Source organism: Micropterus salmoides, unplaced genomic scaffold (assembly GCF_014851395.1).
Source record: "Micropterus salmoides isolate LMB-PRFRI ecotype aquatic unplaced genomic scaffold, ASM1485139v1 Ms_hic_scaffold_12, whole genome shotgun sequence".
NCBI classification, from domain to species: Eukaryota; Metazoa; Chordata; class Actinopteri; order Centrarchiformes; family Centrarchidae; genus Micropterus; species Micropterus salmoides.
This window is the reverse complement of record NW_024040263.1, coordinates 17,592,946-17,617,273: the sequence shown is the minus strand read 5'-3', so window position 1 is coordinate 17,617,273 and position 24,328 is coordinate 17,592,946. Positions and strand designations below refer to the sequence as shown.

The 24,328-nt window shown below is 39.5% G+C and overlaps 1 protein-coding gene across 3 annotated transcripts; it reads right to left on the bottom strand.

Moving 5' to 3' along the window:
• Positions 1-143: 143 nt before the first annotated feature.
• pik3r5 (phosphoinositide-3-kinase, regulatory subunit 5) lies at positions 144-23,719 on the bottom strand. Of its 3 annotated transcripts, none has more exons than XM_038713774.1 (18): positions 23,442-23,719; positions 14,738-14,853; positions 10,684-10,799; positions 10,499-10,567; positions 9,520-9,658; positions 8,728-8,797; positions 7,725-7,899; positions 7,095-7,263; positions 6,895-6,963; positions 5,768-6,696; positions 5,482-5,607; positions 5,127-5,258; positions 4,855-4,948; positions 4,254-4,330; positions 3,713-3,806; positions 3,409-3,491; positions 2,182-2,294; positions 144-1,749 (listed from the first exon to the last, which is right to left on the bottom strand). In XM_038713774.1, exons 2-18 carry the CDS (start codon positions 14,835-14,837, stop codon positions 1,599-1,601), a joined length of 2,706 nt encoding a protein of 901 aa, XP_038569702.1. In that variant the 5' UTR covers positions 14,838-14,853; positions 23,442-23,719; the 3' UTR covers positions 144-1,598. The 3 variants fall into 3 exon arrangements, with proteins under 3 accessions (XP_038569702.1, XP_038569700.1, XP_038569701.1); XM_038713772.1 differs by having other exon boundaries at positions 2,182-2,297; positions 23,442-23,718; XM_038713773.1 differs by lacking the exon at positions 23,442-23,719 and adding an exon at positions 22,370-22,524 and having other exon boundaries at positions 2,182-2,297.
• Positions 23,720-24,328: the final 609 nt, after the last annotated feature.

Below are 24,328 nucleotides of genomic sequence, written 5' to 3'. Positions count from 1 at the left end.
GTTAATCACATTAACTTTTGTATGTAAAATTCAGTTACATTCCACCACTGTACCCATACTTGCTGTATAGTACATTACACATAACAACTTGATGGTACACACAAACGCCTCTTCAATGAAGTCAAATATCATGAAAATGAATCTCCAGTTGAAGACATATATTTTAATGAAGATTGAATTTAAAATATATCCATCTCATAGGTGATATACATACAATAATTAAATTAATATTATATTTGCAATATTTCTATCAAGAAATGTCATGTAGGGATAGGGCAGTGGTGACAGGCATTTATCTGAACATAAAAGTACCTAATTTATTCAATCTAATGTTCAAGTGCTTCAATTTTATTAAATATATGTCCGTGCAGTGCTACTATTTTAGTCTCAGTCAAGTTATCTGAATAGTATCCCCTTACAGCAACATAACAATATGATTTTCTTAAAAATGTCATAGTTTACAGTATGCAAAGTGCAATGAAACAGTTCCTTTTTTATGAAGGACGATGTGCATCCGAATGTATTTCTAGCACCACAATATCAAATTTATCTTCCATCTGTTCCTTAGATGAAATAAACGTTTTTACTTTGCATAGATTACATTACAGGTATTACAAAGTGAGACTTTACTACAAGCTAAAGGTAAATGTATTTGTCATATTACAGGGTTGTGATTGCCAACTCTGGATTATTAAAGTAGTCTGTGCTTCCACTGAAGTCAAATGGAAGTTAACAGAGCCCCCTGCTGGTCATATGTATAACAGTGGTTTCATTTTAACTCCACAGGAGAAATGTTTCACTACAAGCCCATGTAAAACAGACATAAAACGTTATGGTGTAACATTCAAGTTAGGGCGTGCAATACAGCATTTTACAGATAATATATATACATATTATGTAATTTCATAGTGTCCATTCTCAGATATAGTCACATAGTCCCATAATCACCTCTAATGGAGGCATTACATAGTACACACTGGTCAACAGGTGTAAAAGAACAATTAATCCATCTGGTCCTCCATGTCCAAAAATGCTGATTTCAAGATGATCTTACATTACATCTCTCGGTAGGACAAAGGCTTATTACAACATATTGGTGTTGCAAGTTTGGGTGCCGTTTCACCTGAGATCCTGTACTGTAGATTCACCCTGTTTGACCAAATTATATTCTAATGTTACTGCAGGTAAAGCAGCTTTTCGGCCAACAGGGAAGGAGGAAGTGAAACCTATCATACTAAATTTGAACAGTTTCCTTAACAAGTGTAAATGGTTGCTTTGTTCAGAGAAAGCTGTATTCAAAATCATTAGAACATTGTATCTCTAGTCATTCCTTGTTTCTCAGGTTCTTTGGCATGTGTTTGTATTGTCAAAGGCCAGCCAGTTCTGCAATTTCCTGAGTACACCTTCTGCGCAAGTCCTCGTGTTTCCAATAGTTGTGTCCCGCTGCCATTTGAGGGTGCTAGCATGTCAACTTGACCACAGCACCAGGTGGAAATGGGAAAAATAGAACTGAATGTCCTGTTTACTTTCCCTCTGCTGTCAGTGTCTGTTATGCAGAGCATATAAATAACCACCCAAACCAGTGGTCATCAGCAGTCTCAGGGGAGAGCTCCACTGAAAGTGACTATGGGCAGGCAGAGGAGGGAGCAGAAGGTTGGATGGAGAGGTTGGATTTGAGCTGAGTTCCGTGATTTTCTTAGCCTCCAGTCAGTAAAGCTGTCAGGTTTATAGCACACTGATATGTCACATCTATATAGGACAGAGAGAGACACAAAGGGATGCAGGTGAGTAAACAAATTGCTGGGAGTATCCAACAAGACAAGCCTGTCTGGTTTGTATTTGAGATGAGAAATAATTTCTCTGACATCTGAAACTCCTGAAAGATGATGTTTACATTTATAATCGTGTTGAAGATGTTCAAAGAGAAAGCTTGGTCAGAGGAGCCACCACCACTTGATAGAACCATTAGATTTATTAGAAAGATTAAATAGTTGGGTGTGTAACACTTAAAAGGACCAATGACTTGGTTTAGGTTAGAATTAGGTTAAGCTCAGGTTTTAGGGTTGGGGTTAGGAATATAGCTTTAATGGTTAATTTATGGTCTAGGGTGTGCATTTTGTCAATGAGGGTCCTCACAAGTACAGAAAGACAAACATTTGTGTGATTATCTTGATTCCACACCTGGTGACGCTCTGCAGTATTTTTTTCTCATCCTGGTCCAAACATACAGCAAAAGTTGTGTTTCCGGCACCGCTGACCTGCACCTTGTCCACCTTCACCTCTGTCATGCTCAGCTGCTACAAAACAAAGGAACACAGCAAAACTAAATGCATTGCATCTCATGAATACCCACCCCTTTCACCACCTGTTTACACTGCTGCCCTCTGGAAGACACTATAGGGCTCTGAAACGCCACATCTACAGACAGAGGGACAGTTTTTACCCTACAGCCATACACAAACTGAACTCTCACCCCCCCAATCCCATTCCCGCCCCCAACACCACAATAATTTTAACCACAGTACTATGGTCTAATACACATAACGACAACTAACTCATCATATTTCATCTTATTTATTAACTTAATGGTCACATTTATTTACTGTGTGAGCATGTGAGTGTTTGCCTGAGCAGAGTGAATGGAAACAGATTCTTTGATGAGAGATTACATATTTCGTTGTATGTAACATGCAATGACAATACAGGCATTCCGTTCAATTAATTGAATAAACCTTTTGGAGAAAAAAATTAAATAAGCTAGTCAGTGGAAAATTCTTTGAAAACTGTAGCAATATATTTGCACATTTGCATATCATTTGACATGATCTATACATATTTTTTTATATGTCTATGCTGTTTGTTATGTCTACTTGTTATTGTGCTATGTGTACTTGCCTTTGATGTTTACATTTGCACGTTGAGCTTGGAGAAATGCAATTTTGTTCCGTTGTGCACTACTAGTTGGTGGTTGAATGACAATAAAGTTCACTTTCACACTTTGATATGCTATTGCTGTTGCTATTGCAGCTTGTCTGAGATGTTTTTTTAAGCACATGTTGCAAAGAGAGCCTTGAGCTGAAGATCAATCTTTTAAGTAGGTCTTACATTCCTCTGAGGGGTGTAGTGATTTTTGCGAAAGGCTCCAAATCTAAAACGAGGTTAAGAGATTAAGCTATACTGTTCGGCAACGCACACAAACAAAACCTACACAACACTTGCCTGTGTTGTGGCTTTTTGTTCCATCAAGTTGTTAGCTAACTGTTTTTCTCAACATTCACGAGACAGGCTTGAGATGGTATCAAGAATGTATTGAGGTCTTTAAATAGAGAACGTGTTGCAAAGTTGTTTGTGAAAGCGTACTGATGCAGCACATTTTTAACCAGCGAGACAGACTGACATCTAGCTCACCTGGTTGTAGCCCTTCTTGCTTTTACCATTCTGTCTCTTCAGCACCTCAGTCATCGTGAGCTGCAGGCACTCCATCTTTGAGTCTGACAGAGATTGTTTTAGTTAAATTATGAATACCACTAACACATCTGACAGTAATTGCTTCATCGTCACCTGGTGAAGGTACGAAAAGGAAAAGATTAAGGCATAATTAAAAGAAGAGAAAGAATAATTATCTGAATTTGCAACAATCAACAATAGTTATTATTATTTTACAGTTCAGTGACTAAGCCAAATATTATAGTAGCCACTGCCTGTAGCATACCTAGTTCCTCAGGATTCTTGCATGCTTTGGTTAAGTTTACTGAAGTACAGACTTTGGTTTCTCTTTTCCACTGGCTTCTCCCACTAATCACCACCTGAATGGGAGGAGAATAGAGGATAAGATTATTGCGGCTTTGGAAAAAAAAGAAACCATAAAGATTAAAACTGCAGCCTGACTGCAGGAATTCTGAATTAGGAACAGTATATGAAAGCGAAGGGGCAGATAATAGATTAAGAGCAGTTGTAACATCAGTAAAGAGGGACATCGTGTTTACCAGTCTCTAATGCTTCATACCACTGGGAACACAGTGGCATGTGCTCTTTGCTGATTAGCAGACTTAAATTTTAATGTGTCATTTCCTGTGGGTAGAGAAGTGACCAACCGAAAACCAGCTGAATTTGAGTAATCGGGGAGAACCTGCACTGTCTCCAAATGGGATGGTATTTTGTTGATTATATGGCGTATTTATGAATACAATTACTTTAAAGTGCAGCTTCAAGACATACTTTTTGAAAATGAATGAAACCAAACACCATCTTACCCTGTTGTACACCACCTCCAACATTAGAGGCACTGCTTCTCGGTCACCATCAATACCAAATCGTTTACTGGCAGCACCTTGGAGAGAGAGAGAGAAAAAAGACACACACCCACACACATTAGTGATCTATGCGAGTGTAGTATTTTGATTATACCATTCAAAATAGTGCAAAATAATGCAACAATACTGTTAAATAAGACTGCAAATATTAAATGTTTTATAGTGGAAGATATGTTTGCAGTAACCCAAACTAGATCTTTCTTGTGTGCACAGTGTTGTGAGTAATAGAAGAAAGTCATTTCCACAGTAACTACTGAACATGAGGCATAAACAGTTTCCCCTGATTTTTTTTTTTACTTTTCAAAGGAAATTAAAAATCAGAAGTTCAAGTGGTGGTGACAAGTGAAACTAGAAAAGTAGAAGTAGACTGAATCGTGATATAGAAATAGCAGATGTTCCTCTACCATACATTTAGTCCTGTCTCAACCTCATAAAAACAGATGATTACTTTCACTGCAAAGGAAAATGTGGAAGATTTCACTTTTTTTATGGCACAGTTGCCAGGATACGTGCGCGTGTTTGACGTGTGCGTCACACTCACCCATGGCCTTGATGGCTCGCGTTCCTGCTATGTGACCCAACTCTAGGGAGTGGACGAACACCTCAGTCCTCCTCTCTCCACAAGCTAAAGTCAACTACAACACCAAAAAAACTCAGTCAATCACTGAATTTGGAACAGTGTTCCATTTGTTATTACTAAGACCCAGATGCCATTTCTGTTTATAAGAGTGGTCTGGATACCAGGGCTTACTGTGTTTTTAAACTGTTAAACTGTTAAACTGTTTTTTTTGTGGGTGTTAAAGTGTTTCTCACCTCAGCCTGATAGAGCTGGATCAGAGCTGGTCGGGCGGCATAGCGGCAGTAGTACAGGACCAAATCAGCCAGGATGGGCAGACGCTGCTCATATGAACTATCATATGACTCTGACTCAGTCTTAGAGGTTTGCTGCAGAGCAATACAAAAACAATTTACTATTTAATACAGTTATACAGCAGAATGATTTATGTAGGTATAGCCATTGGACGTTGTTGAAAGGTATTTCAAGTACTGTCCAGGCTTTATCTATCTGCATGATAACTGCTGTCATGTTCTTAGGTGGATAAACGTGAATGATAGATTTTTAGATTAGTTAGAGTTAGGCAGTGTAAAAGTTAGATTCAGGTTGTACCTGGCAGACGACGTTGGCAGGCAAGTTAAGCAGGCTAAGGGTGTTTCTTTCATACCAAGGATCCAACATACCAAGGAGATGGGCAATGTCATTTGTACTGTCCCCTGTGCCCGTGAGGTGAAGATCCTGCTTGAGCAAATGCAACAATTACCAAACAGTGACATGCTAATATGTGTGGCTATTACACTGTAACAACTCTGAATTTTGACAGCTTAGTAAATATGATGTTTTAGCCAAAACTTTATGTTAAATGTATGAAGTTTAGTGTGAAGATTCCTCTACTAACATCAAACAGGGCAACTCCTTTTTGAATCATAGAAGTAGAAGTAGTAAACTTCAGATTCCCCGGTCCTGCTGCTGAGTCCCTCTTTACAGGCACAAAGTAGAACTGAAGATTGAAGGCCCTGCTGAGGCGTGGGCATGCACTCTCCTTCCTCCTTAGGCTATTGTATGCCCGGGCCACCTTGCCTGCTACATGATCAGCACCAAACACCACCACCCTCAGCGTAGTATTCTTATTGTCCTCATCACTGCTGAGAATGGGCCTCCTTCGGAAGCATACATGTCTGAGAGTTTGACTCTGTGGCTGAAGTAGGGGCTCAGGACTACGTAACTTGACTTGCTGTGGCAGAGAGTTGGAGCGCTTCTCTCGCACCACTACAAGGTCTTTTGATTCTGTGTTTCCTAAGCTTTTGGCCCTGGAAAGTGACCGAGGCTTCTTAGGTTTGCTGAAGAGCCGGTAAAAGTGCTGGCTCAGCCGAGCAGAAGTTTTGTTGATAGACCTCGGCGAGCATTTTTCGGCAACGGGAGAGGAGCAGATGTTCTCATCAGAATCATCAAAATAGTCACTGTCAGCTCCAGAAGTGACAGAGAAGAGGGATGGAGCGTAGGACTCTGAGGTCATGGACAAGGTGGAGAACATGGAGTCTTTGGAGGCGGTGGACAGGGAGGAGAGGGTGGAGAAGGTGGAGGCACGGTGATTGACGCTGCAGCCGTTAGGAATGGAATGAATGGATACTGAAGGCAATTCTCCTCTGTGTTCGTTCTCTTCTTTGTCTTCCTCCTCCTCCTCTTCTTCACCATCAATCTCTGTCACATCCCCCTCCTCCTCCTCCTCCTCCTCATCATCATCAATGTCTACCTCCTCTTCATCCTCAGCCTGCCCAATAGTTGCCAGGTCATCAGGGTCATGATCCAAAAGAGTGTTTAGAACATCTGCATCAAAAAAAGACACAACAAATAAATGATATGTGCTTTGTATTGGAAAGATGGTTCATGTTTCATTTTAAACTTTAAAAATTAATTTCATGAAAAGAAGTATCGAAAAATGGGAGATAGATTTAGTGAATCAGCTCAAAGTAGAAAGACTATTCCCATGTATGAATCAATAATGTACTATGCAAAATACTTTACCAAAGTTATCTTTTTCCCAGCGAAACATGTAACATTTTGCTGTAGGCAATGGTAGAGTTTGGAGCATTCCTGAAAGCAATGACAAAAAAAAAAGACCAAAATAACGGTCGATCAAAGCACCATCTAGTGGAAACTGAAATACAGCTTTCATTTGACATGCTGTGTATATATCGCCCAGTTCCTGAAACCTGCCCTCTTACCATCAGACTTCCTTCCGTTGGATGCTGGGATATTCAGCCTCTCCCTCAGTTGCTCAAGTCCCTGGATCACGTGACTGCGGCCCGTCAGAGGGTCACTCATGGCAGCGGCCGCCTCTAAGACATCACTTACCGTGGAGAAGATCTCCCCCAATTCAATCACAGTTTTTACCTGCAAAGAGTATCCATGATATGGTATAGTAAAGGTAAACGTCATCACACATTCCTGTATTGTCATCCTCTTTCATTTTCTTAATAATTACACAGCCTTTAATGGTTTGTGTTAACTAAGTATGGATGTAAGGTACAGTAGATGGAACGCTACTAGTTTCATCTGTATTGCTTACATGGTAGTATAATTTATAAACAAAGTTTTGGCATTTACCTCCTGGTATTCATTCTAAATACATACAAACATGATTTAAAGGGAAAAGCAGCATCTGCTAGGCCAGATTTCATTTTAAACTCATATGTATTTAAATAACAACACCACAAATTAAATTTGAGACACTACTTACTCTACTTACTTACTGAGACTTACTACTCAAAATATAATTTTACTGTCTTTGAGAACTATCTGTAGATTCTAGTCCAATTGTCCTGAGCTTCTGAACCACCGCTGTGAGCACTTACCTGCAGGGCTCTGTAGATACGATGTAGAGGGTACTTGGTGCCTAATGTGGACTGGAAGGCGTGCTTGATCAGCGTGATGTAGGTCTCTTTCTGTGAGTGCTGAATGAAACTGAGTTGCTCAGCCACTGAGATAAAGTCAGCGGGCACCTCATTTGGGTTCATAAGCAGCACTGTCCTGTAGGCAACAGACAGACGGTGTCACACAGGTAATGTGTGAACATGTACACGTACAAGTACACATGGGAGTAGATGCAAACCGGATGCTATGGTGTTCGTGGGGTTTAGTGGGTGGAGAATGGGATGAAAAGGGACTTTCCAGGCCATGAACCTATTGTTAGTGCTGACAACCTAAGCGCTATAATTCAGTCAATTAAGGACACTGAATGGTGTTAGTTTTACTTTAGGAGAAGAAGAAGAAGAAGAAGAAGAAGAAGAAGAAGAAGAAAGTAGAAGAATTGCTTTTTATTTTTAATACCTTTCAGGAAATACATTTTTTTCGCTCCACTTTTACAACTTAGGCCACTCAGCCACATAGGGGAGAAATGGGTTCAGTGTTCAAGGGAACCTCGGCAGTGCCCAAGAGGTAAACTAGCACCTCTCTATCCAGCCAGATCCCTACAGACTGAGCTACTGCTGCCCTGAGTATGGAATCAGTTCAGATAAACTTACTGTGAACCATGTGACATATATGGAAACAAAAGCCCAATTCAACAAGGAAGCAGAAGGTGCAAGTGCGCAAAGATAACGCACAGTCTGAACTGGACTGAAAAAAGATTAAAGGAACAAACAAGATTTACATGTGTACTCATACAGAATAGGTCCTTAACTAGTACAAATGTCTGAATATCACCAGCACTTGCAATGAAGCTAGTGCAAAATGCACAGTTGAGCTGTGAGAAAATGAAGAGCCTTATAAATCTTAAATTGAGTACATAGGGTATAATCTACAATTCCAAGAGTCAGAGAGAGAGAAAATACTTTTTTCTTTACTATGTGGACCTACATGATCTTGGAGCACAAGTTAGGGGTGGTGAGGCCCTGCTCTTCTCTCACCAGTCTCTGAAAGGAAATCCCTGTGAGGAAAACAGAAAAAAATATTTTATTTTGTCTGTTGATGGTTTTTAACAATGTTATTTATTGTTAAAAGTCAATGGAAAGGTGTAAAAACATTGTGGGGCTATATATCCAGGATGGCTTTCTATTTATATTATAAGCATTTTTAAACAATCACAATTACAAACTCAAGTTTAGAATAGATTGACCACCAATGTTACATATATATAAAAATACAAAAGCAGCAAAGAGCTTCAAATAATTTAAGACAGTGTCTGTAGTAAAAAAAAAACAAAAACAACTAATCAACATTTAAAAATCATTCATTCAGTTGATTCAAATGTTTTCATTCAGTCTGATTCTGTGTTTTTAGTACTTCCTTTGACCCTTCCTGTAAATTTCAGCCTAGGTGTTCATATGTGGCTTCTGCTTTTTTGTTTTGTAAATGCTTATGCTACATCCGCTTTCAAACAACTTCACGTTGGTATGAAGAAGTGTCCAGTTCATCCTTATCATCTTCCTGTCAATGCTGTTGGTGTTATTACTGGTATTTGGGGTTTAAGCAGTGATCTTTTGCATAGTGTGTCATCCTAAACACACTTCTTTGATCTGCCACTAGGGGGAAGACGATTACATCGGGTGAGAGACAACAGCAAGTGTTTCAGAGACTCATGTGGACCAGTGGAGAAATAGAAACACGCACAGAGTGGCCATTAAACAAAATGAATCCATCTATATTTACCTGGGGCCTTAATCTCCAGATGTAGAGTGGAGAGGAGGTCTTTACACACACTGCAGTAAGGCTCAGGCCAGGTGAGGAAGAAGCGAAACACCTCAATAGCTTCCTCCAGCAGCTCTGTGTCTGGAGGACAGTATGGTGTCTGAAACCAAACCACAAATCAGGTATTATAGTGGGGTTCTTTAAAGGAACAGCAAGACCTGTATGAGGATTCTTGTGTTGTTGTTTAGCATAGAGGGGGCATTTCTAATGTCTGGTGGGCAATACATCCAATTACTTTTATGTGTATGGAATTACACTAATTTAGTACATTAACTGACTTCATAAGGGGTGTAATATAACTTTAACTGATGATGTAATAACAACATTGACTTATATGACAGATTTCTTGTTCTTATTTATTATTACATTACTGTTCAATTTTGTCATTACATCATGAACTAAAATGTTACACACCTTATGAGATAATTTACCAAGTTTAGTGTCATAATCCACTGTTTTATTATGTTACAAGCTTTATGACAAACAACCAAAGGTATATTTGTCACAACATCAAAACCCCAATGCTGTGACGTTAGCAGTTGCTACACAGCAAAAACTGAACTCTGGGATTCTCACTTCCTTCTGAAAAAACACAATCAAGACAAATGCAAGAAGTGTGTTGTATTTTAATCCAAGTAATTAGTGTAAAAAGACATACATGTATAGAGTCATGGTTACCTATTGAAGCAATCAACAGTGTTGGGCCGACCGGTAACCGGTAATATGATTTTGTCTACTGTCACTTGATTTTTTGGGAGTGTGAACGCAGAGAAGCTTGATTAAAAAAGTAAGCCAGTAAGTGTTGTGTGTTACAGTGATTTTTCAATTGAAACAAATAACTGATTGACCTTTTGATGGAGAGTGCTATTATGTGAAAATGGTTCTGAGAGGCCATGACAGGTTAAAGTTTTGATAACATCTGAAGGAGGGCAGCTTGTACCTGAAGCAGCGTGGAGGAGAACATGATAGCGAGGGGAGCCACCAGTTCATACTGACACTGCTCCTGAACCTGAACTTACAGACACATTGAGAGAGAGACAGACAGAAAGATAGCCATTACTAAACAACATATACAGCAGACAATATGTTCTATTTAACCATGACCTTTGACCTCTGCCCTCTCACCTCTTTGGTCTTTCTGATGATCTGTTGCAAGAGGATGAGGAAGTTCTCAGGATCCCTCTTCACCATCTCCTCCAGGCTCCAGCGGTTCATTGACTGACCCGCCGAGCACATGAGTACTGAAAGACAGCACATATGGAGTCATGTTAATGCACACAGAAAGAAAACCCCACAACCATTTTGCACCAAACCCCAAAAGACAAGTGGTACAAACACAAAACATTTCCGAAGGTAGAAAGGCATGTTTCACTGCAACCTCTCAAGCCATAACATATTTTAAAATGAAGTTCTGTGGATATGGTTAATGCCATGCCAAAGTGCATGTGAGTGCAAAGTGATGATGGATCAGTGAGTGGGTTACAGAAAATTAAGGATTACATCTCTAGCCAGGACAAAAAAACCTGCCTGTTTGTGCTCCAGCAGAGCCAACAGACACCAACTAGTAATGCTGGTGTTAAATCTCTCTGTGGACTGTGGATCTGTGGATCTGTTTTTGTTGCATTCTGTTGGAGAGGGAGTGTCATGAAACCTTATTGGAATATAAACAGAGAGAACCAATTGTTTGTGTAATAGTGTATTTATAGCTATATATGTAGTGTAGTGTAATCCTATATAATTTACTATCCATCGCTGCTAAATGTGGCTGGTGTATATTCTGTAGCAGAGCTAATAAAAGAATGTTCTGTTCAGCATTGTGTTTCTTGTTGTGCATTGTCTTGCTTTACAAGAAAGACTTGGTCTAGAAAGCACTGTAAAATTGCTGTCACTGTTATGACAGAAAATACAAGACAACATAAACAAGCTAAGAAAGTGTAAAACACATTACCAAAACAAGAATAGAGTGCACTTCAATCCTCAAGTGACAAATAGAGAAAACTAGAAACAAAAATATTGACAGAGAGTGCTAATTTCCAATCCTGTATATTGTTCCATGTGGAAGAGGTGGTCAAGTGTATTTTCTCCAAAGGTCCCAACATAGGGCCAAGGCCATATCGGTTTGGGTTTCTGAGCAACTCAGATTATACTGTCAAGAATGCCGCCAAGTAGCTGTAGTTTTAATAGATTACATACAGTGGACAACCAGCAGAAACTTACCACGTAATTAGTGGACATTTCTTTTACCATGAATTGCAAGCTCAATCTTATGTAAACAATATCGTCATTAACCTTAAATTGACTGCACATTTCGCATCTTTATTGCACTTCCAGTTCACCTATTTGTGTGGACACTGAGCTGAGGCAGCAGTTTTTTGCATATTGTCACAGCAAATGAGAAAATAACAATTATACAAACATGCATTATTTATTGCAAGCTGAAATTTCAGTTCTTATGAGGCATTTCATTTCCGTTATGAAATCCAACAAATCATAGACTACAGGAGTGAAAGTGCAACACCATAGTATATACAACACTTTGATAACCAAGTGGGTGTCAGACAATCTTGCATTTGCCTCTGGGACCGCCCATGACTCAAATGCAAGTTCACAACTACTCACAACAGGGCTTTAAAGCCCGTAACTGTCAGTGCTGGTGCACTTCAAGGGCGTGTTTTAGCACCTTTTGTTCAGTTTTTCAGTTAGGACGTACACTGGCAAGACAGATTTCCTGTTGCAAGAAAACAGAGTTTAGGTATCCTCCCCAGATGAACCTGTTTTGGAACTTAACATTTCAAAAATAAAGAAAACGTAATTGGAGTTAAAGTGAAATTTGCCCCAAAAAAGGGGGGGGGGGGGGGGGGGGGGTTATTACTCTTACAGGTCATCATTGGCCAGGTTATATAAAATGTGGATTTAAAATTCAAATGCTTTTCTCACCAAAGCCCACTGGAAATGTTTTGTTAGAACATTAAAGCTTTTGGGATGTAAAGGACAGAGATGTGTTGTTTCACCAAGCTCCACAAATTTTCTACGACCATGTGAAATGGAAACATGACCTAAAAACAACGGGAGAGGGCTGTGCATACATGATTTCAAACCACACTAATCTGAGCTCTATCGCACTTTCAAAAAACAACTGAGAGTGACTGCTGGCTCCTCGCAAGCACCTTACTTTGCATTTGATCCCTCGGTGTCTCAACGCCTCTGAGTGTGTATCTCTAAGGAGCTCAGTTTCCAAGGAAGTAACACATCAGCAGTTGTTCAGCTTACACAGAAATGTTTTCCAAGAAACTTGTCAGTTGCTGTTTTTCTCTGAAGATCTTTGCACCCATCATGAGTATTTACTGGAGAGCTCTAAGGGTTGATTTTGATTAGATGCCAGCACTGGAAATTAAGCAAGTTTCAAATGATCCTTCTGACATAAAAAAATTTAATATCCCAGTACTTAAGTAGAAATCTACTGGCAAACAAGTGCAAGTTCATGCACATGAATGTGATTACACTCGTAGACATCATAGACATCACTGGAAATTTTACAAAACGGACACTGGAGTGATGAAGGCCCATGCCAGGAAACAAAGAAGTGAAGTGGCGAAGGAAAGATGAAAAACAAACTCCAGCTTCAGCTAACATGTTTAAATGTCAAAATCACATAATGACAGTCTTTCATGCTGGAAGTATGAGTCACTTTATCTGGTTGACATGCGGGAGGCCAGTGTAGATTTGATCATCCGACCTGTTTTTACACCCTGCACCACAGTGCCTCCTGCCTCAGGATGCCTCACTCACACATTGTGGTCTGTGCCACCACTTCCTCCCAGCTGTCTATTCACACAACTTCCTCCAGCACCCAATAACACGTTCCCCCGGGTGATCATACAGCAACAGTGTCACCAACAACAAGCTCAGACACTCTGTATGGCCCATATGCTGGCAGAGTGTGTATCACACGCTGTCCTGGTGTTGAAAAAGCGAGAACAAACAACCGCCTTCTGTTCGAGTCAGTACTGTAAATAGCACATATCATATCCAAGTGTGTGTGCTGGGGTTGATATTTCTGAGAAAATGTGTTCCCTTCCTAGAAACAGAAGGTAACAGGTTTGACCCCATGCAATAGCCATAAATCCTTGAGCAAGACTGCTCAATCGTTAATTGTAAACAGCTCCAGATTAGCACACCAACCAAAAAACATGAAATAAAGGTTATGTTATGTTCATTTGGCTGAAATTTGCACAGGAGGAGCCAGGATTGACCCACCGCCAACCCTACAATAGACCTTTGTTGCATTGTGACTTGTAATAGCAGGAAATGCACAGGTGGAACCAACAGCACTAACAGTAGTTCAGGGTCCCAGCATGCAAGTGAGCCAGCACACACAATACCAGGACCTACGTGTAGTGCAGTGTTAATGTTACCAAATACACATGCTTTTCCTGCGAAAAATGAGAATGTAAAAATGTCTGCCGTGCTCTACCACCTGAGCTGCAAACACCTAAAAGAAACAGTGAAAGACTGTGTTTTTCCTCTCCATTGACAACCACTCCATAAACCTTATTCCCAAATTCTGCCAAGGATATTCTGTTTTCAGTCCCACTATGTATATCTTAATGTTTATTAGTAATCTTAAAAAAGACTGTTAATGGATTTCCCAAAAATAATGTTGGAAAGTTAACACCATGGACCATGGATTTTGGTGTGGCTTCAGATACAGGAGCACTGTAATCTGGCACATATGCCCCATGATTAACAGTCACTGTGTATTTTTTCAATGTATATCTGGATGCAGATGCTGATTAAACTTGCAATCAATAATAAAATAAATTTAGAGGATGATGCATATTGGTAGAGTTATGCCCTCTTGGAGGCTTTGTTTTAAAGTACTGCATGACAAAAACATTCTCTGATCATATAGGTTTAAAACAGACAGACAAAGTGAAAAATCTTTTGTGATCATGCTAAAAACAAGCCTGTATTAAGCTCTTATTTCTAAGGTATAAACTTTTAACTGAGAAGATCCATCATAACTCCCACAGTATTTTAAACGTCCTCAATGTAGCAATGCAGAAACATAATTAGTTGTTGTCACATGCTTCACTGCTACATGACCTGACTAAACTCTATTCAACACAACCAAATGAACCAAACTCAGCTGTGGTCCTCGTCACTAGTGTAGCCTTACCGTTCCAGTGGTGTGCTGCCGTGGGGCTTTGTCTCAGCCCGTCCAGACACCTGTCCAGAGCGTGCTGGATCCTGTCCTCTGTACACGAAGTGTGCTGCATCTTCACCACTCAGGTTCTGTGGAGGGACAGGAGACATAGCTGATGTTAAGTATCAAAACATGGTACATAACTCTATTCCCATTCACGTGTTGTGTGGAATCTAAGGTTATCAGTTAAGGTTACATGCACACACACACACAAACAAGCTCCTCTCTTTTCATGGACAGTACGTGTTATCGTGTCTGTTTTGCATGAAGGCAGATCACCCAGTAAGTATGAAAATTAGTCTAAGAAGATACACAAACCATAAAGGGACATTTCTAAGGGGAAGAAAAAACAGACACAGGTTGTATTGCTTGTATTGCTGTTTTGTTGCCATAGTTCCTGAAATGTCACATTAAGTACAACACATATGACTGGACGCCTGTTCTGCCTCAGTCTTGTGATAAAGGGTTACATTAGCTATCATGTTCTGTGATATATTTAAAATATATAATTGAACAACAACAACCTTTTCCTCTAGCTCCATGGCTTTCTAGATGCTGCCACACACAAAACACACTGGAAGAAGTATTGACAATTTTACAGGAGACTTATCGAAACTGTTGTTGCACAGATGTTCAGTAATCAGTATAAAATAAATGACGAACAGCTAAAGATATACTCCTACTAGCAGTAATTACATTATACAAGGATGAGTCCATCTACTGGATTCTTGACATTTAAATTTTAGTCAACAAGCTTTGACAGCCACACCACAGCAAATCAAAACAAGCCCACAATTTTCACAATGTCACTATATGGTAGCGTAAAACAAAAAAACAGCCCTTAATGACTCCAGTTCAGTTATTTCATTCAATAATATCAGTACCAAGCTTAGCAGAGTTGTGAAACAATGCTGTAGATCAGAGAGACATGATGAAAATAGTCAAATATATAATTCCAGTATGACCACAACATTTTAAGTACATCATATCTTCACCACTGACTCACTGGGACGTACCAAACGTCACTATGTTCCTCTATCAGTGCATTTGGCTGTTTTTCGTGCGGCATCTGAGGACAACCCAGGTGTGGCAAGTTGTTTCAGTTCTGTTATGAACACATCTCATCAGAAGCCACATGCATAACAAGATACCAGGGTAAGTCCCACTAGCGATTTTTAAGGGTTAAATGACAGATTTATAAATCGTGGTTTTCTTCATGGTAGATACAAAAAAACATATATGTTGACAGGTGTATAATGACACAGTTTGAAAGCTGTGAGCCCCAACCAACCAAAACCAAAAGTCAACCAACACTGCTACCCAAACCAAGGAAAGTGTTGCGGTAAGAAAAAAACATAAGTGCTCAAAGTTGTACAGTGACCACTTCTTCACCGGTAACTACAACACTGCAAGATTTTTGAATTCCCCTGGAAATTGCACAGGTGTTTTTGTGGGGGATTGCTTGCACCTGATACGCTCTGGCACAAAATCATCTGTGTAAAGAAGCACGTGTTGGACAACACAATGTGCACAGTATGTTGCTACACTGTCACCATTTGTAAGGGAACCCCCGTCCTGACAAGCTCGTTAAATTTTGGAGAGGTTTCACACTTTGGTGAGCTCACCTAGGTAAACCTACCGGATCTCCATCTTTTCCTAACATTCATCTTAGGATTTCTCCAGACTGCCAACAGCTTGTTGGAGTCCAGCTACACAAGATTAACACTAACTTTCACCAGCACTAACATGAATACATTGTCATCCATAGATCAAATATTGTTTTAACAGTGTAACTTAAGAGAAAGATGGTGTTAATGGTCATGTGTAAAGCAACTAAAGCAATTTGGTTTGCTTTCCATACACTTAAACTATGGCTTCAGATGAACATGAAGCATCTGCCAAGTGTCTTGTTTTACCTCATTGGTAATGTACTTATTAATATTCTTTTTGGAATTTCCCTTGCTTTTTGGTGAGAATAGCATTTTATGACATTGTTCATGTCACAGAAACATGGATGACCAGGCTCACTGTGACCTGTATTTGGTTGAAACGTGACATAAACAAACTTGTCTTATAAATCTGTCTGACAATGCAGACATTGCAGCAAATATTTAAGATACATCTGAGTGAATAGGATATATTATTATCTATGAATGTACATAATATCAGACTTCACATATCTGTGAAATTTTGTTTTGATCTTGAAAAGGATTATTAAAGTGGCAGTGTGTAAGGCTTTTGTGTTCAGACAGATCCAGGACTTTAAAATGAACATTTAATGAATATTCACTGGAATGTGGTCAGCAGAAAAGATACATAGTTGCTGATAATGCATTATGTTGCTGCTTGATATATTTTTAAAGCTTCTCTTACCTCATATTAGAGTTTTTTATTGGAAATATAGTATATGCGTGTGCAAATACTGGGAAACGTCCAAATTTGAGAAGCAGAACAAGTGAACTTCCCTGAAGAAAAGAGGGCAAAGCTTTTTAAAGAATTGCTTTTTTAGAACTTGAGCAGCTCAGCAGTTTCTTCTTTGTGACATATATAACCAAATTCTCAAAAACATATTATTATATTATTATTATTTATTATTACTTTCAATGAGGAGTGTGTGTGTTTGTTAAAGAAGTCCTCACAGAGTGAAGTCAGGCACAGACAGAAATGAACAATGACATCAAAAACAGTTTTTGCCTGATTACATCTTCTCAAACTTTCCCCAGAGAGTGTGACAAATTCCCCACTACACATGAAAGCTAGAAATAAATGAAGGCTGTCAGATGAATAGTGTTGATGAATGACTCATTTGCTCTTACACACCCACCCTACCTGCCTCATATCCACCTTCAACATGTACATAATGAGAATAGTTTATTCTTGCATCCTTTGCACTCTGATCACTACACTATTTGTCAATATGTCTATATTGTTTTGTTCATAGTGTGTATATTAGTGTTGTCTATTCTGTAGTTTGTGTCTGATTTTATTTTATTATTATTTTATTATTGTGTTATGGTATTATTGTATAAGTAAGCACATCATGATCATTGTACAATCCTGAGTCAAATTCCTCGTTTGTGTACACATACCTGGCAATAAAACTGATTCTGATTCTGATTCTGATTCTGATCTGCCCGTTCATTATAAGTCTGTGGCACTCCGCCACAGCTAGACTAGCACTTAACCCTCAGTAAAACCATGTGTTGTTTTTGTTGTGCATTTTCATGTATTTAAAAATGAAAGAAACAAGATATCATGCATTAGAGGTGCTGGTAGGCAGATTTTGTTACCCTCTGACAGAGCCAGCAGTTTCTCTTTGTGTCCAGGCTTTATGCTAAGCTAGCTAAGCTAACCAGCTGCTGGTCCCAAGAGTCACTCGTCCCATCTAAGAAAGCTACTAAGTGTACTTCCCTGAACGTCTAACTATTCCTTTAAAGGAATGTAAACTCAAAAGTCAACATTAACACACATGCATACGCACATAAACAGTACCAACACACACACATATACTGTACAAACATCCAACCCAGCGACCTCATCAATTTACACCGGTGCAGAGGTGGGACAGGAAGCTCATGCAAACCCAAGTTCAGGAGACCAGGGGAATGAAGCTCAATTATCCCCCCACCACTTCATCCCTTTTCCTACTGTGACCATTCAACAACAATACCACCAGCTCCAGATGTAAACACATCCATGTAGCTCTTTTTCTCAGCGGTTCCTCCTCCCCAGAGATGTATTGTGTCTGAAAGGTGTCCTGAATGGCACTGAGCAGGGGTATAGAGCCAAGCGTATTGGACACTTGTGCTAAGGGCTCCGGTGATTGTCGGGGTTGGACAGAGCTGGATGAGAGCCCGGTGAGAGTGGAAGGAACTAATAAGTTGGAGCTGTGATGACTCCAGCATCCAGGATGGGGTACAATGGAGACTTGTAAAGGTAATAACAGAGGTGAAGACCTTATATGAGGTGGCATGATGCAGTGAAAGTGTTGTTCTTGAGTTTATGAGTACCGACAGTAGTAATAGCTCTGGTGGAAAGTTACCCTTTTACAGTAGTAGCCTTATTGCACATTCATTTGAAGCAAGAATGGTTTGTTCGATTTTTTTTATTTTCAAAGAAAAGTTGGACAAAAATAAGTCACAAAGTTTCCATACACTGCAATGCTTTTAGTATAATTCGTCTACACTGTAATTCAATAACTACACAAGATTTATTAGTCAGTTATATAATAATGCTAGGATACCATGGTACCATGAGCGGTGCTACAATATACATGGACTGGGATTTTATAGGGAAAATAAAATCCCAACTCCAAAGTGTCATCATAGTTGTTTACGTAGAGGTGCTAGTCATGTTGCAAATGCATGAGTCTGTGGTGTTTCATAAGAGGATGTATGCAGCACATCCCTAAGAGTCAACAAGGTCACTTCCACTTTTTCATGAGTTGCAACTCACAACAGTCAGAAAATAACAAGCAAGTGCTCTCAGAGCGGAAGAACAATTTGAAACAATCTCCAAAAGTGAAGCAGATTCACACTGCTGAGATCAACAGAGAAACAGAGACAAAAATCCATTTGAACAGAAAGCAGGCTATATTTACATCTCCACTTACAGTTAAGATATCACATAATACAAAATAGCATCCATCATCTGATGCTAAAAAGAAAAGAAACAACATTAAAATTAATTTAATTATAGACTCTTGTCCATTCCTCTTAGCCTATATCTCTCTCGCATGGCCTACATTGCTCATAACAGCATCCCACAGAATTCAAGTCAGCCTCCCTCTCACTTTCTCTCTCTGCTCCTTTTCTAGCTTTGCAAGTGTTGCCTCCACCTGTGTCTTTTTGTCTCTTTCTCATGCTGCACTCTCCTTCCATCTCCTCAAACCCTGCTTCCCATCTCTCCCACTGATCCCATTACCAACTGCTTCCTTAACAGGAAGAAAGCTCCCCTGCTCAGCTGAGGAAGCAGGTGCCTCCCTATTGTTGTGGTGTGATCAGACTCTCAGATATACTCCCACAGACCAGGGAGGGGAGCTTGTGTGTGTGTGTGTGTGTCTGTGTGTCTGTGTGTGTGTATAGTATGCATGTAATGTTTACTGCCCCCCGATTGATAGAGTCTGATATTCACATGCAGTCTTCCTCTGCTGGCCACCAGAGCTGCTATCCCCTCCTTTCTCTCCACTGACCTAGTGCATGTGAACTGGCCTCTTATGGCTTTAGGAAACAACAGTGGTCCAACTCCACAGCTCTGATCTAACTAAGTGCTTCCTTTTAGTTCAAACAACCGCTACCGATGAGAACTCCGCAGTCTAACTAGTAAAAGTCAGATGAAAAAGCGGCATAAAGCACATCGCTGAGACTGCTTTTTGAAACTTTTGCATCTTTTGCAATTGCAAAGTGATGAAGTGAATGACACAAATGAAGTTATTCTATAACTAGGAAATGGCAGCTGATAAAACAAATTTGCATCAAGTTGAGCTTGTTCTGCAGCTTTCAATCAGAGTTTGCCAGTTGTCATGGAATTGTAGATTTTTCTAAGAACCTTAAGGACTTCTTGGTGATGTTGGCCATGAGGTGACTGGTTTGTCAGCTGCTGTTCCTAAGGGCAATAATAAACGTTAAAGCTCAACTTTTAAGCAGGCAAGGCAGTTGTTGAAAAAACAATTAATTGTGATTTTAGAAAATGATTTCCTCATTAGGAGTCCAACATAATTGTGTTGTCAGTTAGACTTACAATATATGCAAGTGTGTGACGCAAGTAGGAAGTATTGGCTTTAAAAATACACTCAGATACTCTTGTGCATCTAACTACAGCACCAAAAACATAGAGGTTGCTCTGTTACTTAGAGAACAGAAAGCCACTCTATATAAACCTTTAGTCTTAACTTCCTCAATAAACACTGATAAACATATGATGAAACTACCATGAATGCAAATATCAGGTGCTGTTGTATCAGGTTATGACACTCCAGACAACAGGTAGCCAGTGGTGACTTTGCTACACAAACAGGACTGAGTGAACCTTGTCTGCTCAACTTCACACTGAGTTTTATAACTCAACCAATGATGAGGATAAAGATATCTATGATTTCCAGTAGAAAGCCATATCATTTTAACTTTGCTTAAATGTAATATGGGTAAAAACACGTTGTGTGCTTTAAGGCTTACATTACTGAATATGTTTTTTGTAACAACAGGTGTGTTGTGCATGTGCAGAGATGCATATGCTCACCCACACACACCCACACACACACACACACACACACTGGGGTGTTGACCTCAAAGTATGTGCCGTAAAGGTGAAAATGAAGATTTTACTGATACCACAGCCGTAAAGAGATAAACAGGAAGCATTATTGTGAATAACACACAGTGCTGCACTGGGATATTCAGCAGGCAAGACGTGAAATGAAAAAAACAACACATTGTGACAGCCTCCACACTTCATTTCAGATATCTGTGGTAAAACAATAAAGCATGCCAATATCTGCTATTTCCAATCAACGTCATAAATGGTTTTGTTTTTTATTTCCAGGCTGACACATGACCTACTCCGGCAGTTTTTTATTTCTCAACAGGGGGAGATGATTGTATTCAAACAGATTGTGTAACTGAACGTTTTCTAAGAAGAACAAACGATCCCTTCCTTTTTTATGTGCAGGAGTGAGTGTGATAAGCAGGACGCAAGCAACAAGCAGATCATTACATTTAATGCTTCAGATTTTCTTTTTGGGAAAAACTTCTGGTATGGGCATTTATTAGGAGTTGTTACGTAGTAGGCCACCACTGAGAGAAAAGCTGTCCATTCAAAATGAGGCAGTACATACCTCGTGGCTGTAGAGATAAATCAAAGCTAAGTTTAACCACTTGTGATTCTGTGGAATCAAATCCACCCTCCAGAACACAGCTGCATAGATTTGATATATAGCCTCACGGCTGGAATATTTCATCACATTACCTACATTCAAAAGACCTCAGAACACACTTTAAGGTATCAGCTTTTAAAATAAAATGCTCAAATGTTGAATTAAGAACAGTTTAATGTTCAGCTTTCTGACCTGAAAGTCCTGACTTGACCTGAAACTTGTTTTGACAAGACTTGAGACCTGACTTGGACTTGACTGGCTTGAGAATTAAAGTGGAACTTTTATGCCAAGTCTGTTTATAGGTGTGAAAAAAGTATAAAGCCTTTTGTTGCTGCAGAGGGAGCTGAGTTAAGTCTGATAAACAAAGAACAAGGACAAGGAAGAAGAATATGTGGAATAAAAAAGACAATATTTCCATTGTGAGCACAATAACGTTACAATGCAAAAACTTGAAGTGGACAAATAAAAAAATAATTTTAGTTTTAGCTAGGTAGATAGGTATGTAGATTTATTTTGTCACAATACAACATGTTATAGAGTTTGTAACTCCCTTCTGCTACGTAGCAGACAAGATACATTAATGTAGAATGGTAAACCGAAATAATCTATAGTCAGTCGAGCAGTGCTTATCTGATCAAGATGACTGGGGGTCACAATTTACCATCTTCAGTTACCTACATCACTAGTTAAACAACCTGAATAAAAAGTCATTACAAAAGGCACCTGTACTGTACCTTTAATCCATATGTGGCTGACATGTAGTTGGTTTATATTCTAAAAAGGATGTTGAGTTCAGGCGTTGGCTCAATACAGTTTCACTGGGGTGGAGTCCTCAAAGACCACTGACAGACTGTATGGTGTTAGACTGAACTCGTGCTTCACTGACAGCTAAAAGGATTCTTGACTTGCATCCCTGGTTGCCACTTTTCACAGCAGTTTTCAACTAAATTAAGAACAGATCCCAAACTTAATGGTATTTGTCATTTTATGAAGTTGAATTATAACTGCATGTAAATGTTCAAATCAATTACACTTCACCTACTCTGAAAAACCGACTACAGCTATTGAAATTACTCCAGTTACCTGATCCCATATCACCTTATCATGGGGTTTAAGATGCTGACACAGATATCTGAGATAACAGACTTAATTTATAGATCCCATTTACAAATACAGGCACAGACATTTAAAGTAGGATTACATCCAGGCGCTGAACACGTGCTTCTGCACCTCTACTTCCTCAACGTTTATTAAAAGCATGAATCATTTAGAGCGTCTGAAAAAGCAGAAGTTCCCAAAATGGTATCACAGCGGGGGTCTGTGAGCTCATAGACCCCCCTACTTTTCCCATCACTGTGAGACTGACACTGCCCATCAGCTCCTCTGACAGAAAACAAGACACCTCAGGGTATTCACCCTGCAGAGACATGAACTCTGATGTTATAAAACACACGAGTCAAAGCAAGACGACATGGAAGGTTGACTCTAACAAACAAGCTATAAAGACAAGAGTCCCCTTAATTCCAATTTACCATCATATTAGATAGATAAATTAGGCTAAATAATATTTTCACAAATCATCACATTCTCTGATACTTAGTGCACATGTATGTCTAGATGCTTCCAAATACATGCAATGGTGTCAGTCATTGTTCCCTGAAGATTATGAGGTAAAACAAACTCAGTCCTCAGCTCATCAGGCTGACATTCAGAGACAGCTGTCCCCATCCAAGCCCACAGAGCAGGCAGCAGTTGCCCTTCAATACAAAACGTAAAATGAGCCCACTACTGCCTCTGTTGTCTTACCTGCAGTTTATAATCCAGCATCCATAACCTATGTGTGTGTCTAAAGAGTCCAAAGAGTCCACGGCAAAGCGTCTCCAGCTCAGTGCCACTGCCATTCATTCACCACACACATCACGGTTTAACAGACAAACCCACATCCTGGGCCCGGTGGAGCAGTGCAGCTAAACAAGGATGAACTCAGCGCTGGTTGTAGCTCTCTGCTGCACTGAAAGACTTCTGCGCTTCACACACACTACGCTTCACACACACACACACACACACTGCGGCTCACAAACAGGGCAAACAGGAAGTGTATGAGAGAGCTGCATGTGAGCACAATGAGGGAGGCTGCTGGTGTGTATAGGTGGGAAGTGTATTTGTGTGTTTCTACATACATGTTTGAGAGGTTGCATGTGGATTTTGAAGGGATGTTGGCCCCTAGAAGGAAGTCATCTGTTTGACATTGTTGTTTTTATGCTATTTTCACACTTGAGTAAAGTGTCTTTGTTTTGGTGCTGTGGCTTTGTTCATTATTTTCTTAAGCTAGACAAGTATTAGTAGTAATGTACGTAATTGGCTTAACATAATAAACACAAAAAAAAACTTTTGTTTTGCATAATGACTTTTATTTTGATGCAGGTAATTATATGAACATATATATAGTGTTTATTTCTTCATATTCCATATTCCTGCTCTCTCTTTCACTCACACTGATACTTCCCCGTCGTGCTTTGCCTGTCATTTACATTGCATGTATTAGTGTGACTGTGAATTCCCCTTCTCTGTGGTAAAAAGCCATACAAAACAGTGACTGTAAACACTAATAGTATTTCAGTTCATGCAGCTCTGCACATTTTTGACTGGTAACATTTGAACATCTGAATTCAAAGCTCATTAGCAATATACCT